Source organism: Fukomys damarensis, unplaced genomic scaffold (assembly GCF_012274545.1).
Source record: "Fukomys damarensis isolate Sample0158 unplaced genomic scaffold, DMR_v1.0_HiC HiC_scaffold_25, whole genome shotgun sequence".
Classification (NCBI taxonomy): Eukaryota; Metazoa; Chordata; class Mammalia; order Rodentia; family Bathyergidae; genus Fukomys; species Fukomys damarensis.
The window spans coordinates 6,760,781-6,775,673 of NW_022900937.1; the positions used below are offsets into that span (position 1 = coordinate 6,760,781).

A 14,893-nucleotide genomic window follows, 5' to 3' on the forward strand; every position below is an offset into this window, starting at 1 on the left:
TGGCTCTCCATGGAGGAAGTTTTCAAAGTCCTTTCTTCTGGTCTTTTAAAATTAATTAATTAATTAATTTTATTGGTACATTGAAGCTTTACAACAATATAATGACATTCATCATTGGAAATTTGTACCTTTACATAATCCATCTTGGTTCTTATTTTTCCCCCTTCCCCAGCCCTCCCTTCAACCTCTCCATCCCTCCCTGTCTGCAAAGACTTTGTTTCCACTTTTTCTTTTTCTCATATTAATTCCATTCCCCTCTTTCTTTTCTCCTACCCCTCCCTCTTCCCCTTCCCCTTTGCACCTTTTCTTCCTATTTCACATTATCTATTACACCTTTTACTCCTTATTTACACTTTCAGTTTCTCACACTAGAGAAACTATTTGGCATTTAAACATATGTGTCCTATTTATTTCACTTAAGAGTATGGCTTCAATGTGCATCCATTTAGCTATAAATGTCTCTAGTTTTTCATTCTTTATGGCTGAGTAGTACTCCATTTTATTTTTTAAAAAAGCACATAAGCACAGCTTGTGACGGTTCTTCAAGGCCCCTTCTTGGAGTAGCAACCCAGAGCTTCTGCTGCTATCTCTGTAGCTGAGACCTCACTGATTGGCCTGTCCCCAGCCGTCTTTCATTCTTTGCTTACTTCACTACCTACAATACAGTGGCTACAATGCAGTGGCCACTCAAGCTTCTCTAAAACTTAGTACTTATAGGATAAGTCTGTCACCATGCTTTAATATATGAGGTCACTATATAAAATTCTTATTCAGGTACAATTTTTATGATTTGTGATTCCAAATGAATTATAAATGAGATAATATTAGAAGAAAGCAGTGCTATGTCTAATCAAATCCTGATGATATATTTTAGGATATGTGAGAAACACTGGATTTTAGGATGAATTTGTAATACAAAAAAAGTGAGTAGGGTTAAGACTCCTCATAAAGTATGGAAGAATTAAGTTGTATTTTTTAGTCAAAGGGGTGGGACACCATATGTAATTTAACCTTCTCTGAAGTTTTAAAGTTTTATTTCATTCTGATCTTGGTAAGTAAATTCTTAAATGTCCTATTTCACCAGTTTAAATAGCGTACAATGCAGGAAAAGCCTGCTAGTTATAATTTTTCTCACAAAAGAGTAACAAAAGTTAGTCTATTAAAATAAACTAAAAAGAAAACTACCATGAAATTATCATTTTCTTTTGAAAATTTTTGAGACTACTGTATCAAATGGGTATTCATGGCTATCAAAGTAATTTTCAGTTTCCTAATAGACCTATTATCCTTAATAAGTGAGAAGATAAGTGCGACTTCTTCTTTTAGAAAACTAAAACTATCTTTAAAAGGTGACAAAACAAAACTAGACAAATCTATAATTGGCATCAATAGGCTTAGACAAGAGAGAAGTAACAGATGCTGAGAACTGAAAAACTGGCGTCCTGAGTAGATTTCCATTTTTGGTTACATGTTAAAGTACAATTGAGACAGTGAGGTACATGTAACTACCGTGACATTTCCACTTGATAATGACGAGAGAAATGTACATTCCTTAAATTAACCTGGAAGTCTCCTAATGGACTGCTACTAGAGCAAATAACCACAATGCTTCCTATTATAATTTAATTATTTACATTACATGTGTTCAGGTTTTCCTCCTCATTTAAGTCAAACATTCTGTCTTATCTTAACATAAAATGGTCCTTGTGTGTGTGCTCTACATCTACGACTGCTACCTCAACTGGTTAGCTTTTTACCCTAGCAGTGGAAAAAGTGCCCACAGACATGTTGGATGATTAATTTCTTTTGCTTTCTTAAAATAAATTTCACCCCTAGATCCATTCTGTACCCTGAGAAAGGTGTGACACTGGTAAAAAAAAGAAAATGGAGTAAGAAATTCCTTAAAACAGTTATTCAAGTGGGAGGGGTAGGGGAAGGGAAAGAGGGGAATGGAATTAATATGAGAAAATAAAAATTGTGAAAAAATCTTTGTAAATAGGGAAGGGTGGAGGGTTTGAAGAGAGGGCAGGGAAAGAGGGAGAATAAGAATCAAGATATATTGTGTAAAGGTACAAATCTCCAATGATGAATGTTATTATATTGTATATCTAAAATGTACCGATAAAATCAAAAGAAAATGACATGTAGACACAGTGGAGTGGTGCTCCTCCATGTAGAAGGATAAACTTAACTCATTTGTAGGAAAATGGATGCACCTTGAGACCCTATGGGTAAGTGAAATAAACAAGATATACAGGATTAAATATCTCGTAGTTTATCTTATATGAAAAACCCAAACTATACATAAAGAGCCATATAAAGTAGAATAGACAATAGGGAAAAAAGAGATGAAGGGAGAGGGAAGGTAGTTAGGGGAAAATGTAGATGGTAGGGAAAGGAGAGGAAGACGACATAAAAGGATTGAGAAGTCATGTACATGGACCAAATCAAGAGGAGGGTCATCATTATGTACTGCAAGGATGCACTAACAAAAAGAAAAAGAAAAAAAAAACAAAGTTATTCAGAGTGTGTTCCACATAGAAAAATAATTCAAGTGCAACCATATTGACAAAAAGATAGCAATTCATCTCACCTGTTCTTTGAGGATAATATGAGAATCACTTGAAGGTACTGGTCCTATGAACTAAGTAACACTGAGTGTTTGACAACAGGCATTACATGTTAATATGTACACCCCATGATGTTTTCTCTAAATATGGGCTAATTGAAGGCCAACAGTTTAGTCTGAGTAATGACTATGTGGTATTTTTATATGAATTCTTTAATATCTAAAGATCAAATCATAAAATAACTGTTAGATTTCTAAAGTCTCTAACTCATCTAATTGTATAAGCCAAACGGTAGTTGTGCACTCTAGTTCCCTGGCCCAAAGCCCTCCCTAAACACCATGGACAGCACCCTTCACTTACCTGTTCTCAAGCACTAGCTATTGCTTGGATATCGTCTCACCACCTACTTCGAGGCAAAAATTGGCAGGAGCTAAAGACTAGTTTCAATTAAAAGACCTGTGAGAACTAGAAAGAAAACATGGTGGCTTAACATTATAATAATGTGCTTTTCACTGAATACAATTTAATATATTACAAGTTCTACCTTATTACATCAAACTACTCCATAGAGTAAACAACAACAAAAACCGATATCATAGGATCTGTAATATTTGTATGCTTCAATTTCTGCATTCGATGTGGTTCTAATGTATCTCCTTTTTTTTTTAAAGAAAACTGGTCTGCAATGTTTTTCTTCTCTGACAAGGGAGCACTTTCTTTGCACATCATCCTACTTACTTTACCTCATCCTAGAGTCACATCATAGACTGTTGTTACATAAATTTAATTTTAAATTTGTATTTTCAAATTCAAATTGAAAGTGAGTTGTTTAACTCTTTTTAAATGAGTATAACGCAATTAAAAGGATTCATACACTCCTTTCTGACCCCACTGTTTCAAGCACAGTGAACCCCCCACTGGGTTATTACAGATGTCTTTTTACTTATGCCTTAGAGTAAGAACATCTTATGTGAGACCTTTGCGTCTCCATTTCACAAAAACCAAACTCACGATGCTACCTGGAGCAGTTCGAGTTCTGGCTCCTGAAAATTCGTGTGATTCTACCTCCTTGCCACCTGCTCCAGAATTCATCATCAAATTTGAAACATGCTGGCATTAAAGTAGCCATACCAGCAAGTGTTTTTTGCCATTCTACCCCAGATAAGAAGAGAATTTTATTGAAATATTTTGGAACAGGAGAATATGAGTTCAGGATTATGATTGTATCTGCCTAGAAGAAAGCAACACATCTGAGCAGAAACAGGACTTCCAGAGCTAAGTTTTAAATTTCCACATTTACATAGGATGGGATGTCCCTTAAGACTGTGGAGAGGATATAGTAAGCAGAATGATGCTCTGAAAATGGGATGGAAATCCAAGGGTACGGAAAATGATCCTTCAGGGTGAACCGACATCCTGATTTGCTTCAGTAGTGGGAGATAAAATTTTTGTGAATATTTTTGAAAATATTTCTTGGATTCAAACTATCATTTGCCTCCCGTGGGCTCTGGAAGACTTAGAGGAGCAATGCACACAAAAACTAGAGTGATGTAAATAATCTTGGAGTTATACATGTGGTAAGAGGGCAGGGAAACAGCTTTTTGGAAAGAAGTCAGCAATTACCTTTTGATGTTCTCAGTGTAGCTTGTTATGAAATGATCATCATTAACCAATGGGCTTATGCTATTTTCTATACTTATTTTTCTTTCTGATACTACTGTTTATTGCGGTGGTCACAGAATCTAGGTTTATGTCAACATTTGCTTATGAATCTGCACATGTTTATTGCAGAAATGAATGACCAAACTAAGGTGATATTTTACAATTATTTTTCTATCATTGAACATTTGTTCTCAGATCAAGTTTGATAAGATATAAAAATGCAATTAAAAGGCAAAGTGAAGCCTGGGAAAGAGCTTCAGTCTCCCATTTTATCGCATGAGTTTTGCTATTGTCTACTCTGTGCTCTCTCCTCCTCACACACATCATGAGCTTTTGTGCCATCACAATGTAAATATCCTTGGGATTCACTTCTACCTGATGGCATGACTGCTCTGTGAGGTTAAAGTTCATGTACTGCACATGGTAGTTGCAGTTTTTATGCTGTAGATCTACATTAAACAAAATTCATAAAATTAACTCCTATGGCACTCAGAAAAAGTATGGCATCTCCACATGTAGCACTGAGCCTTCCAATTTAACTCCTGAATCGCTGGGTACTAGAGGCCCTGAATCACGGTACACAAAATATTGCATTACCTTTCTTTCAAAACCCTCTTTTAAATGGAGAGTTGGAAGAAAAGTTATCTATACTGCATCACCCTGAGGAAATAGTATTCTGTTGAAGAGCTAAGGATAAAATAAAAGAGCAGATTTTGGGGGTGGTGGATTTGGCTTAGTGGTTCCGCCACCTGCCTCGTAAGTGCAAGGGCCCGGGTTCAATTCCTGTTACCAAAAATAAATAAATAAAAAATTTTTAAAAATAAAAAGCAAATTTTTTTGACTCCTTAGGTCAGAATTTAGACAGAAATTTACTTTTCTTTCCATCATAACAAGTATCCAGGAATCACTTAAGATAATTTTTTGTTTTGGTTTGTTTTTCTTATCTTAAGTTTACCTCGATAGCTATTTTTCTTCCGAAATGTGTTAATTTCACTATACTGTGTCCAGTATAGTTGAGAATGATTTAGTCTGTGTTTACTGTGACTGGCATTATCTGACTCTTTGAATACGTGGCTTTATTTGATGCAGTTTTCCCATCACACAATGCTCTATTATTCCTATTTAGCAGAATTGAGAAAATGATCATGTTGAAGTGGTATATATTTCAGAATTATAATTCTGAAATGCTCACTTGTAAACAATTACTTATTCATCTGTATATATTACATTTTTTCCTACTGTTTTCCAGCACCATTCAACATTTATGTTGACTGCTATGGGCTGGATGCTTTAGTGCTGCAGAATCCAGGGAAGAACAAATCAGTAGCCCTTTCCTCTAGGAGGAAACGTAATACCATCGGAACAGAGTATGCAAAAATCATTCCAAAAGGAGAGAGTGGGATGCATCCACATTCTGTGTCTGGGGAAGGGAAAAAAGGGGAGGGAGTTAGAGCTGTCCGAGTAGTGTACTTTTTATGCCTCAGGAGACTAATGATTGCCACAACTACACCCGAGGCAGCTGTGTCTTTCAGACCCCTGTGCCTTACATCTTCATCTCTCTGCCCATCTTAAATTCAGATCTCTCTGCTAATCCCACTCTTTCCTCTGCTTACTGCCTGGATAAATGACAACTACAAGGCCCTTTGTTTCCCTTTTCTGTTGGCTTTGCCTCATGGAGACAATCTGCATCCTCCTCCTGCTCCATCTTTTCAGGGTTGTTGCAAAGTAGCCAAGAGCCCAAATACATCCATATCTCCACTCCTTAGAATCGCTTGCCCTGCACAATAATTATTCTGAGTTAGTTTCCTTTAACCCCACTTAAGGCTTTGTGTCTAACCCTTCTTATTAAGCTGGCATCAGTTTTCCCATTCCGTGTATTTTTGCTGGGCTCACAGCTGAGAAAATGAAGCAAGTTTGCAAGAAAAGATTGGATGCATGCTATCACTGTGGTGTGGATGGTGTACTTCCAATTAATCCTGTAGGAAGCAAAGGAACAGGGAAATAGGTTAGAAAGATGACTTTGAAGAGAGCTAGGGAAGAGCAGTGTCCAGCAGGGCCATGAGGATGATAATTCTTTCCATTCTCTAGCCATTGACACCTGCAAGCGGGGAGAGAACATACTCGGTGACCTCAGACTTGCAGCTGATTTGCAACTGTGCAAGAGAAATGAGAGAAAAAGGCATTCAGAGTAATTCCAATCTACATAATGAAGCTTTAGAAGGAGGGCACTCAAAAAGTACTGGTTTTACAAAAATGAAAAACTTAGTAATGGACCGTAAACCTATTTTTTATGGGTATGATAACATTCTGATTTCTTCTGAAGTCATTCATACTCTAGGAAGTTAGCCATAAAATATCTTGTTCCTGCTTTCATGGAATTCTCAATTTTACTGTTGGTTAAGAAAAAAATGACTGAAGAACTATTGCTTTATAATGTTAATTTTCATATATAGCTTTATTTAATTCATCACAAAGATAGAAAGTACCACCAGAAACGGTACGATTATAGGTAAACTAGAAGAAGGAAGATAGTTTTGGTTCAGTAACATCATAACTGTAGCACTTTGAAAATATTACAAAGTGATAACAGTTACTTCAGAAGTACAATTTTTAAAAATTTTATTGTTTATTGGGACATTTAGGTATACCTTATGATCACATCCATCATCGAGAATTTGTACCTGTACATGACATATCTTGATTTTTATTATTTCCCATTCCCCTGCCCCACCTCCAACCCACCTCCACCCTCTACACACATAAGCTCTGTTTCCATTTTTTTCCTTCCTACTTTCAATTCAAACATATATTTTTCTAACACCCCAGCTTGTCCTTAACCAGTCTGCTTCCTGTCTTAGTCTTCAACATAAGCATCTGGGGCTATGATTCTCTTTCACACAAACTCCCTCTGATCAAATCTAGAATCTCAATTTTGAAAGGAAAACTATTTCCATCTATTGCAACAACACAGTTGGTGGTTATAGTTCTTTGATTCACTCAATAAATGGTATCTGTCTTCCTGAACAACAACAGAGCAAAAGAACTTTTATAACACTGAGGAAAGTACACTCTGCTCCTGGACAGTTGTGATTCACCTTTGTCACAGAAACCCTGCAGTGTTAGCTGTTTCTGCTAACCTGGTCTCATGCTGCTCTAACAGCCGTTCTTGTCTACAGACTTTTGTGCATTGAAGTGTCCTCCTTTTTCCTGGGCTCAAGGTTTAACTTTCTTTGCTTGTTAATTATATGTGTGACCCTCAAAACTCCTATGGCAACTTCATTGGATTAAGAAGTGCCTAGCAGGTTAGTAAAGCACACTTCTGGGTGTGTCTGGGTGATTCTTGGAGATGTGACCATAGGTTCTATATGTGGTCCCTGTCACTTCCTTTTATGTTATTCCCCTCTTCTGCTTCCTGGTTATGGGGAAACTAATTATATTTGCTCTATACACCCTCATGCCATGATGTTGCTCCCTCAGGGCCAGCTAACCATGAACTGAATCCTTTAAATAACCTCTTTTAAACTATAGGTGTCAGGTATTGTGTCTCAACAAGGGGAAAGAAGACTAATACAATATGATATGTCTGTGGCTTCTACCTGGAGATTGTAGGTCTTATTTACTAACACCTCCACCTGTAGGCAATCTTTCTCTCTTCATCAAAAACTCTCCTCTTATAAAATGAAATAAAACCAAGTAGAATGGATTTCTCTTATCCTGTGAAAGAACTTCATGTGCATTTTGGGAAACATATTATGATAGTCTAAACAGATATCATGGACAGTTGATTAGTACTCTTATGTGATATCATACAATATTGAATACTGGAGACGTTGTTTATAGGTGAATTTTAACATAACATTTGAATTAAGATATTACTCTCTAGAAAATAAGCTGCTAAGTGTTCAAAGGTATTTTCGGAGAAAATCAGGCTCTCAACAAAATTAATTGATAAAGATGTAGAAATTAGTTGATATTCAATAAATAGTTGAAAATGAATGGATAATCTATGTAATAAGTAAATAGTAAACCTAATTCTAAATTGAGGGCATATACAACTCCATCACTATTGTAATTTCTGTCAAATACCAGGGTATAAATTTGACTTTTAAAAGTCAAATAATTTGAGTAAATCTACAAATGAATTGTTTCTTACCAGATAATATTTTGAAGTTGTAACTTGTACATATCCATATGTGTGCATTTTAACAAATACTTTTTACCTTTAAATTCATCAAGATAATATTAACTAATGGATTATCTCATTCTCAAATTTCTTTAAGCATAATACAAAATCTAAAATAAAATTCATTAGTTGATTAAGATTCTTTAAGCATTTATAAAAAAATTTTTTAAATCTCTAGAAAATACAACTTAGAGAAAGGCTACATATCTCTCAGGTGACTTGGCAAGGTGGAAAATACCTTAGTACCTGAAGGCCAGGTGCTGGAATTTTATGAGTCAGAAGAAGCTGTTGCAGTTGATCTTTATTTTGCAAAGACAGTAATCAGGTCACATTTCATATTTGGGGTTCATAGGCCAGAACATCTTCTGTGAGAAGAAGCAAATTGGAAGAGAGTAAAATCTATCATTTTGGGAAAATGTGCTTTATATGAGTAGTACAATCCGGTAAACATTGGAAGGCTTCACTTTTCATTGCAAAACATGAAATGTATAGAAGTGTCCAGAAACAGATTAATGAAAATACCTAAAAGAGTGAATTATAGCAGAAAGTCAATAGCAATTACAAAGAAGAAAAGGTTTATTTGTCGAGCATAGGTGAAGTCGTTAAAATATTCGATTTTTTGAAAGATCAAAATACGCATAAAAGACCCTCTCAATTGCAGTAGGAAAGGGCAAAGGGTTAGGGGAGGCTGGTGGTTGCTGCCATCTTTGGCACTCCTTGGAGAGTGATGGTTACTCCCTTTTCCGTCATCCGATGCCATCTACCTCTGTGTCTTTCTGTGTTTCCACATTTCCCTTTTATATCGGCACAATTAATTCAAATTGAATTAAAGCCCATCCTAATGACCTCACTTTAGCTTAATTGCTTAGGTAAAAACCTTATTTCGAAATAAGCCCACATCCTATGATACTGGAGCTTAAAACCTCTGTACATGTATCTTCGATACTGTGTCAGGACACACCCATAAAAACCCACTGCTCACCCGGAAGTATTTCCTACATGTTCAACTGCAACCTTCGCCCTTTGTCACTTTGCCCAGCCCCTTTCACCCCGGAACAGCTCTCCTTAGGAGACTGACAAACAACCTAACCCGGTTTTCTCCACTCACTGCCATCCCTTGATCTGGTCTTCCTGGTGCTTGTCATATCTGTAATTTGCATTACAGTGGGATTGTCTGATTAGATTCTGCTTTGGTCTGGGTGTAGTTTGACCTCCAGGGGTTTGAGTGTTGCAAGCTCAGTCACCATACGGTGGTGTTAAAAGCTGTGGAAACGTGAGGTGGTGGAGACTAATGGAGAAGGGGTAGGTCCGCAGCTGCACCCTCAGAAGGAATTAGTATAATTCTCCAGTGCCCTTTAGCAGCTCTTTTGAGATCAAAGCGTTTTAAAACCCACACTCTGGCTTCCTGTCTCTCCACGATCTCTCACTGTCACAAGTGCTCCTGCCACAGAGCTGCCAACACCCATCAGGGGAGCTGTCTGTAAGCCTCTCAAACTGTAAGTTAAATAAACCTCTTTTCTGGTAAAGTACCCAGCTTCGGTCACTTTATTATAGCATCAGTAAATGGACAAATTCAAAATCTCTCCTTTTCACAGACCGTGAGCCCTGGGGAGGCCATTTTTGCTCTCTGTTGTATGCTTACATGTCTGGAGTACCACAATAAGCTTTCAGTAGATGTTTTGTTGAGCCCATGAATAACTGATCTGACTGGGTATGGTAAAAATGGCAGTATTTTTAAGTGTCCTTTTTTTTTTTCAATAGTGTGGATTGAACTCAGGACCTTGTACTTGCAAGGCACGCACAGTGCCACTGAGCTAAATTCCTGCCCCTAAAATGTCAGTATTTTTACTCTCACTAAAACATAACTTTGTAAGAACATAAATTGTGTTTAATAATTAAATAAAATATTAGCCTGACTATCAAGAAATAATTTATCTAACAGTAGGATAACTGGCCAAAAGAATCAATAAGAAATCGGTCACTTGCTTTGAGTTACCCATGCTCGAGGAGTTGGACAGGACTCTTTTTAGACACATTAAATCATCTGAATAAATGTGCAAATTACATTTATGAATGTCTAGGGTAAGAAAACACAAAAGATTATTATAGAATTGAGAAATATTTTGTTCAGTATTACAGTATAATTTATTTACAGGTTGTGGGCTTGGCTCTGAAAACATCCATAAACTGTACTTCCGTGTATTGTGATAAATATGACTTGAGTCATCAACAGCAGTAGCAGGAACAGAAAGGCCACCCTACAGCTCCTGCTTCTATATATTTGACTTTTTAAAATATTACTCATAAATGCTTTTGGATTGAAAAAGCAAAACAGTGCTTCTGAGTAGGACCATTTTCTTTCTCTTCCACAATTCTTTTCATGACTGGTTATATTCAAAAGTCACAATTTGTATCTATCTTGACTTTGAGCCCTGAAAGAACTGACTTGAATTCCAGTTTTCTCCCCTCACCAAAATAGAAGCTCAACACGGATTTTCTCTTTCTGCAGAGTCATTAGGATTAGTTTATTTAATCTCTTTAAACATCGATATTTTTCAGTAAAACAGACATAATATCATTTGATTATTGGATTATTTTGATACTAAATATATATAAAGTGTTTGGACATGGTTAGCAGTGAAGAATTGCTGCTAGTCCTATCTTCACCAATGTGAGCCTGAGAGGTGAATTTTAAATAGTCTTGTATTTCAAGTGTGCATTATATTTTCATTGTATGGTTTGCTCTATTCTCCTAAAACAAAGTACTATTTTAATAACAGTATTCTTATTTTATGATGTATTTTATTTTTCTATTTTAAATTTTATTCAGGTATAACTGATACACAAAAATTGTACATACCAGGGCCAAGAATGTAGCTGAATGGCCCAGCATCTGCCTGGCAAACACGAGTCCCTGAGTTCAATTCCGGGTACCAAAAGGAAGTTATACCTACTTAATGTGTGTATTTTGACAATGTGTACAGCTGTATAGAATTATCACAGTAATAACAGAAAAGGTGCCAATCACCTCCAACACACTTTCTGTGTTGTCTTTGGGAGGATGTTTGTTTTGTCTTCTTTTTGTAGTAAGAACACTCACCCTGAGATCCAGCCTACTGTAAAGTTTACAGTGCCATTTGGTAACCATAAGTACTATGTTGTATTCTAGGTCTGCAACTATTCTTGTCTTACGTAACTGAAACTCTATGCCCATTAAGCCGTAATTCCTCATTGCTTTCTCCCTTTCATCCCTGGCAGTGGCCATCTATTTGCTACTTCTGTGAGCTTGACTAATTTTCAAAACCTCATATATATGGAAAACTCCTGCAGCTAAGTGAAGTAAGCCCATTACAGAAGGACAAATAGAATTTTCTTATATCTAAGATTTATATTTGTCGATAAGCTAACACACATAATGAACTAAGAATATTCCTTTAGATAAATGTTGACTAAAGCTAATATTAAAAATAGTTTCTACATTTCAATAAGTCTACTGAAGATCTAATTGTGCCTTAGAGTTACATAAACAAAGAGCAATAAACAAACTGATGAATTACTCTTTATATAAAATATTTATTCTTAAGGTTAAAATGTTTTAAGCTTAAGTAACCTTCATTCTTTAATGGAAGTATAATCTTTAAAACTTTTGCATAAATAAAAATATATTTGAAAGGCACAATATGCCCAGTAATAAAAGGGAAATAATTTAAATGTGATGCTCTATTGATAGAAAATTAATTCATTCTTTTTCTGTGTATCAGCTTTTCTCTAAACATTAATCTTGCAATTAATTGTGCTGCATGCAGAGGCCAGGGATTTAGCTAAGAGGTTCTGCTACCTGCCTCGCGAGTGCAAGGACCTGAGTCTGATCCCCAGTATCAAAAAAAAAATGCTGTATCCAATTTATAACTGAAGTTATGTATCTGAGATACATTGTTACTCTGTTTACCGAGGGAATAGAACTGGACCCTTCTTACCATAGCCAGAGAATTCCCCACCTCCCTTAAAGTTGCACTGCAATAATTACATTTGTGCTTTTGGAGCCGTAAATATTATTCGCATAAAAGCTGTGCTAAACATAGCTCCACGCATGGGTGTCACGCAGCTTTGCATGAGGCAGTGTGAATTCAATTTTGTGGCTAACAGGAAAGTGCAGCCACAGGCAAACTTGGTTTACTCAGCCTTATGTCGCTCCTGATATGAGATGGCTGGTGGAACATGTACCTAACAGGAGCCTTTTATCTTTCTCAATTATGTATTATCGATGCTACACCTCCAAACTTTTCTTGTAAAAAGTCCAACAGAGAATAAATGAAGGTTTGAGCCACGGAACCGGTCTTTTTAAACTTTCCTATTTAATTCAGGAGACATGTCTGGTCTCTGGTAATGCATTGTGCACAGTGCCACATAATCAATACCTTCCACTTACATTATTTCTGTTGATCTTTGCTGCACCCCCAAGATGTGGGTGTTCTTAGTTCTATCTTTAAAATAATGAAGCTGAGGTTCAAAAAGCTTCAACCAATGTCAAAATAGGACTTGAACCTGGGCCTCCTAGATTTCTGAGGATGCAGCTTGGTTCCCATGCTGTGCTGGTGGTGTGCAGGCTAAATCCTCATCAGCAGGTTCACCAGGAGAGAGTTGATTGCGTTCATTGCAACGCCTTTGAAATCCCATTGTTGTCTCCAGTAACAAAGGAACAACAAACTGGTGTCTTTTGCTCTCATACAGGTACATGGCCATTATTGATCCCTTGAAACCCAGACTGTCTGCCACGGCTACCAGAATCGTCATTGGAAGCATCTGGATTCTGGCATTTCTACTTGCTTTTCCTCAGTGTCTTTATTCCAAAATCAAAGTCATGCCAGGCCGTACCCTTTGCTATGTGCAGTGGCCAGAGGGTCCAAAGCAACATTTCACGTAAGTTAATTCTCTTTTATGATTCGCAGTTCAGTTTATCAAACACTTAGGGAAATACAGGTTGGGGAAAAATTAAATAAATAAGACATGGACATTTTTTTTTCCTTTGGGGCTCACCGATTACCTGGGAGAATAATCGTGAAAAATGCTACAGCATAATATGATGTGGTCAGTACGTTTGTGTAAGTCACAAAGGTTTTTAATTGGAAATGTGATGATTTCCCTATGGAGTTTCCTGGAAGAAGTGATAAAAGATGAAGGCAAGGTGTGGAAGGTAGCAAAGTTGATATTGATTGAGAAATGAGCAGTCAGGGAATTAACGTACAATGTGTTCATTGCTCCCTTAGGAAGCCTGGCTGAAGGGGAGGGAATGCCTGCTAGGTCTTTCAGTTTGGTTTTGGTTTGATCTGATTTGTGTTCATTTCTTTCAGCATTAAGAAACCCAAACATGAGGTTAGAAAATAAATAGAAATGCTATGTGATAGAATTTGGTATTTTGTATTTTAGTCCCACCATAAGAAAAGCAAAAGGGAATAAAAAAGAACATAAGTATGTCATTGATCATCATTTTAGTCATCACTTAAAATTTTATTTCAATAAAATGTGCATTTTTCTATTTTCATGACCAATTTTTTCCTTTTTAAAAGAGGGACTTGAAAATGAGTAGGAATTTTAAAAAGGGGATTGGTATAAATGTATATCCTAAAACAATATATTTTGTGTCAATAAAAATTAAAAATAGGTCCAAAATATATCAAAAATATAAGTGGTAGGATTATCCATAAAAAATAAAAAAAACAAATGGTTCAAACAATGGTCATCTTTTAAGCAGTCATTTTAGCTAATTCCACTCTCCTGAAAGTCCAGGTTTCTGAAAAAAAAAACAATTAGGAGGCACTTATTGAAGGAAAATTGACAGCAGTTATTAAACCAAGGGCTGCTTTCTATCCATTGTTATTAATAAATCTTAGTTGTTTGATATTATTGTCCTTAAATTGTCCATTAAATTACATCCCATTGGACTTAAATCAATACTTAGTAAGCTACTAGAAAATAGATAGGTGAGGAGATTGAAAGCTCACATTGCCAAAATTACAGGTGTTAAGAGGACTATTACAATAATGTCCTTAACTACTTTAAATCCTTCCTAACATAGTGGAAGCCATGGAAAAGTTTATGAAATTCTATTTGGCTATTACAGTGTGAGCTATGCTATCTCTCCACAGCAATCTGACACTTTTGATCAAAAGCTATAGAATCCTCTAACATATAATTTGATAATGACAGCATCATGTCTTCAGTGTGACTTAACAGGTCTCAATTTATTTATCAAATAAACAGTGCCACCGAGTACAATATGAACTTGGAAAAGTGCATGCAAATGTCCTTATCGGATTTTTAAATAAAAATACCATGTGTGTTATGTGTTCAGTACAGTTCCAGGTACCTACTTACTTTTTTGTTGCTCTTGTTGTCTTGGTATCCAGTTACATTTTTTTCATTTGGATGGAAAACGACTTATTTCAAGTGTGCCTGGTGTTGCCAGGATACGTAGAAT

General features: G+C 36.2%; 1 protein-coding gene across 1 annotated transcript in view; it reads left to right on the forward strand.

Moving 5' to 3' along the window:
* Positions 1-14,893, forward strand: part of Tacr3 (tachykinin receptor 3) — a 71,383-nt gene that overhangs the window by 22,871 nt on the left and 33,619 nt on the right. The window contains exon 4 of the mRNA XM_010641610.1: positions 13,147-13,335. Within this exon, the coding sequence (XP_010639912.1) occupies positions 13,147-13,335 (189 nt within the window). The remainder of the gene's footprint in view (positions 1-13,146; positions 13,336-14,893) is intronic.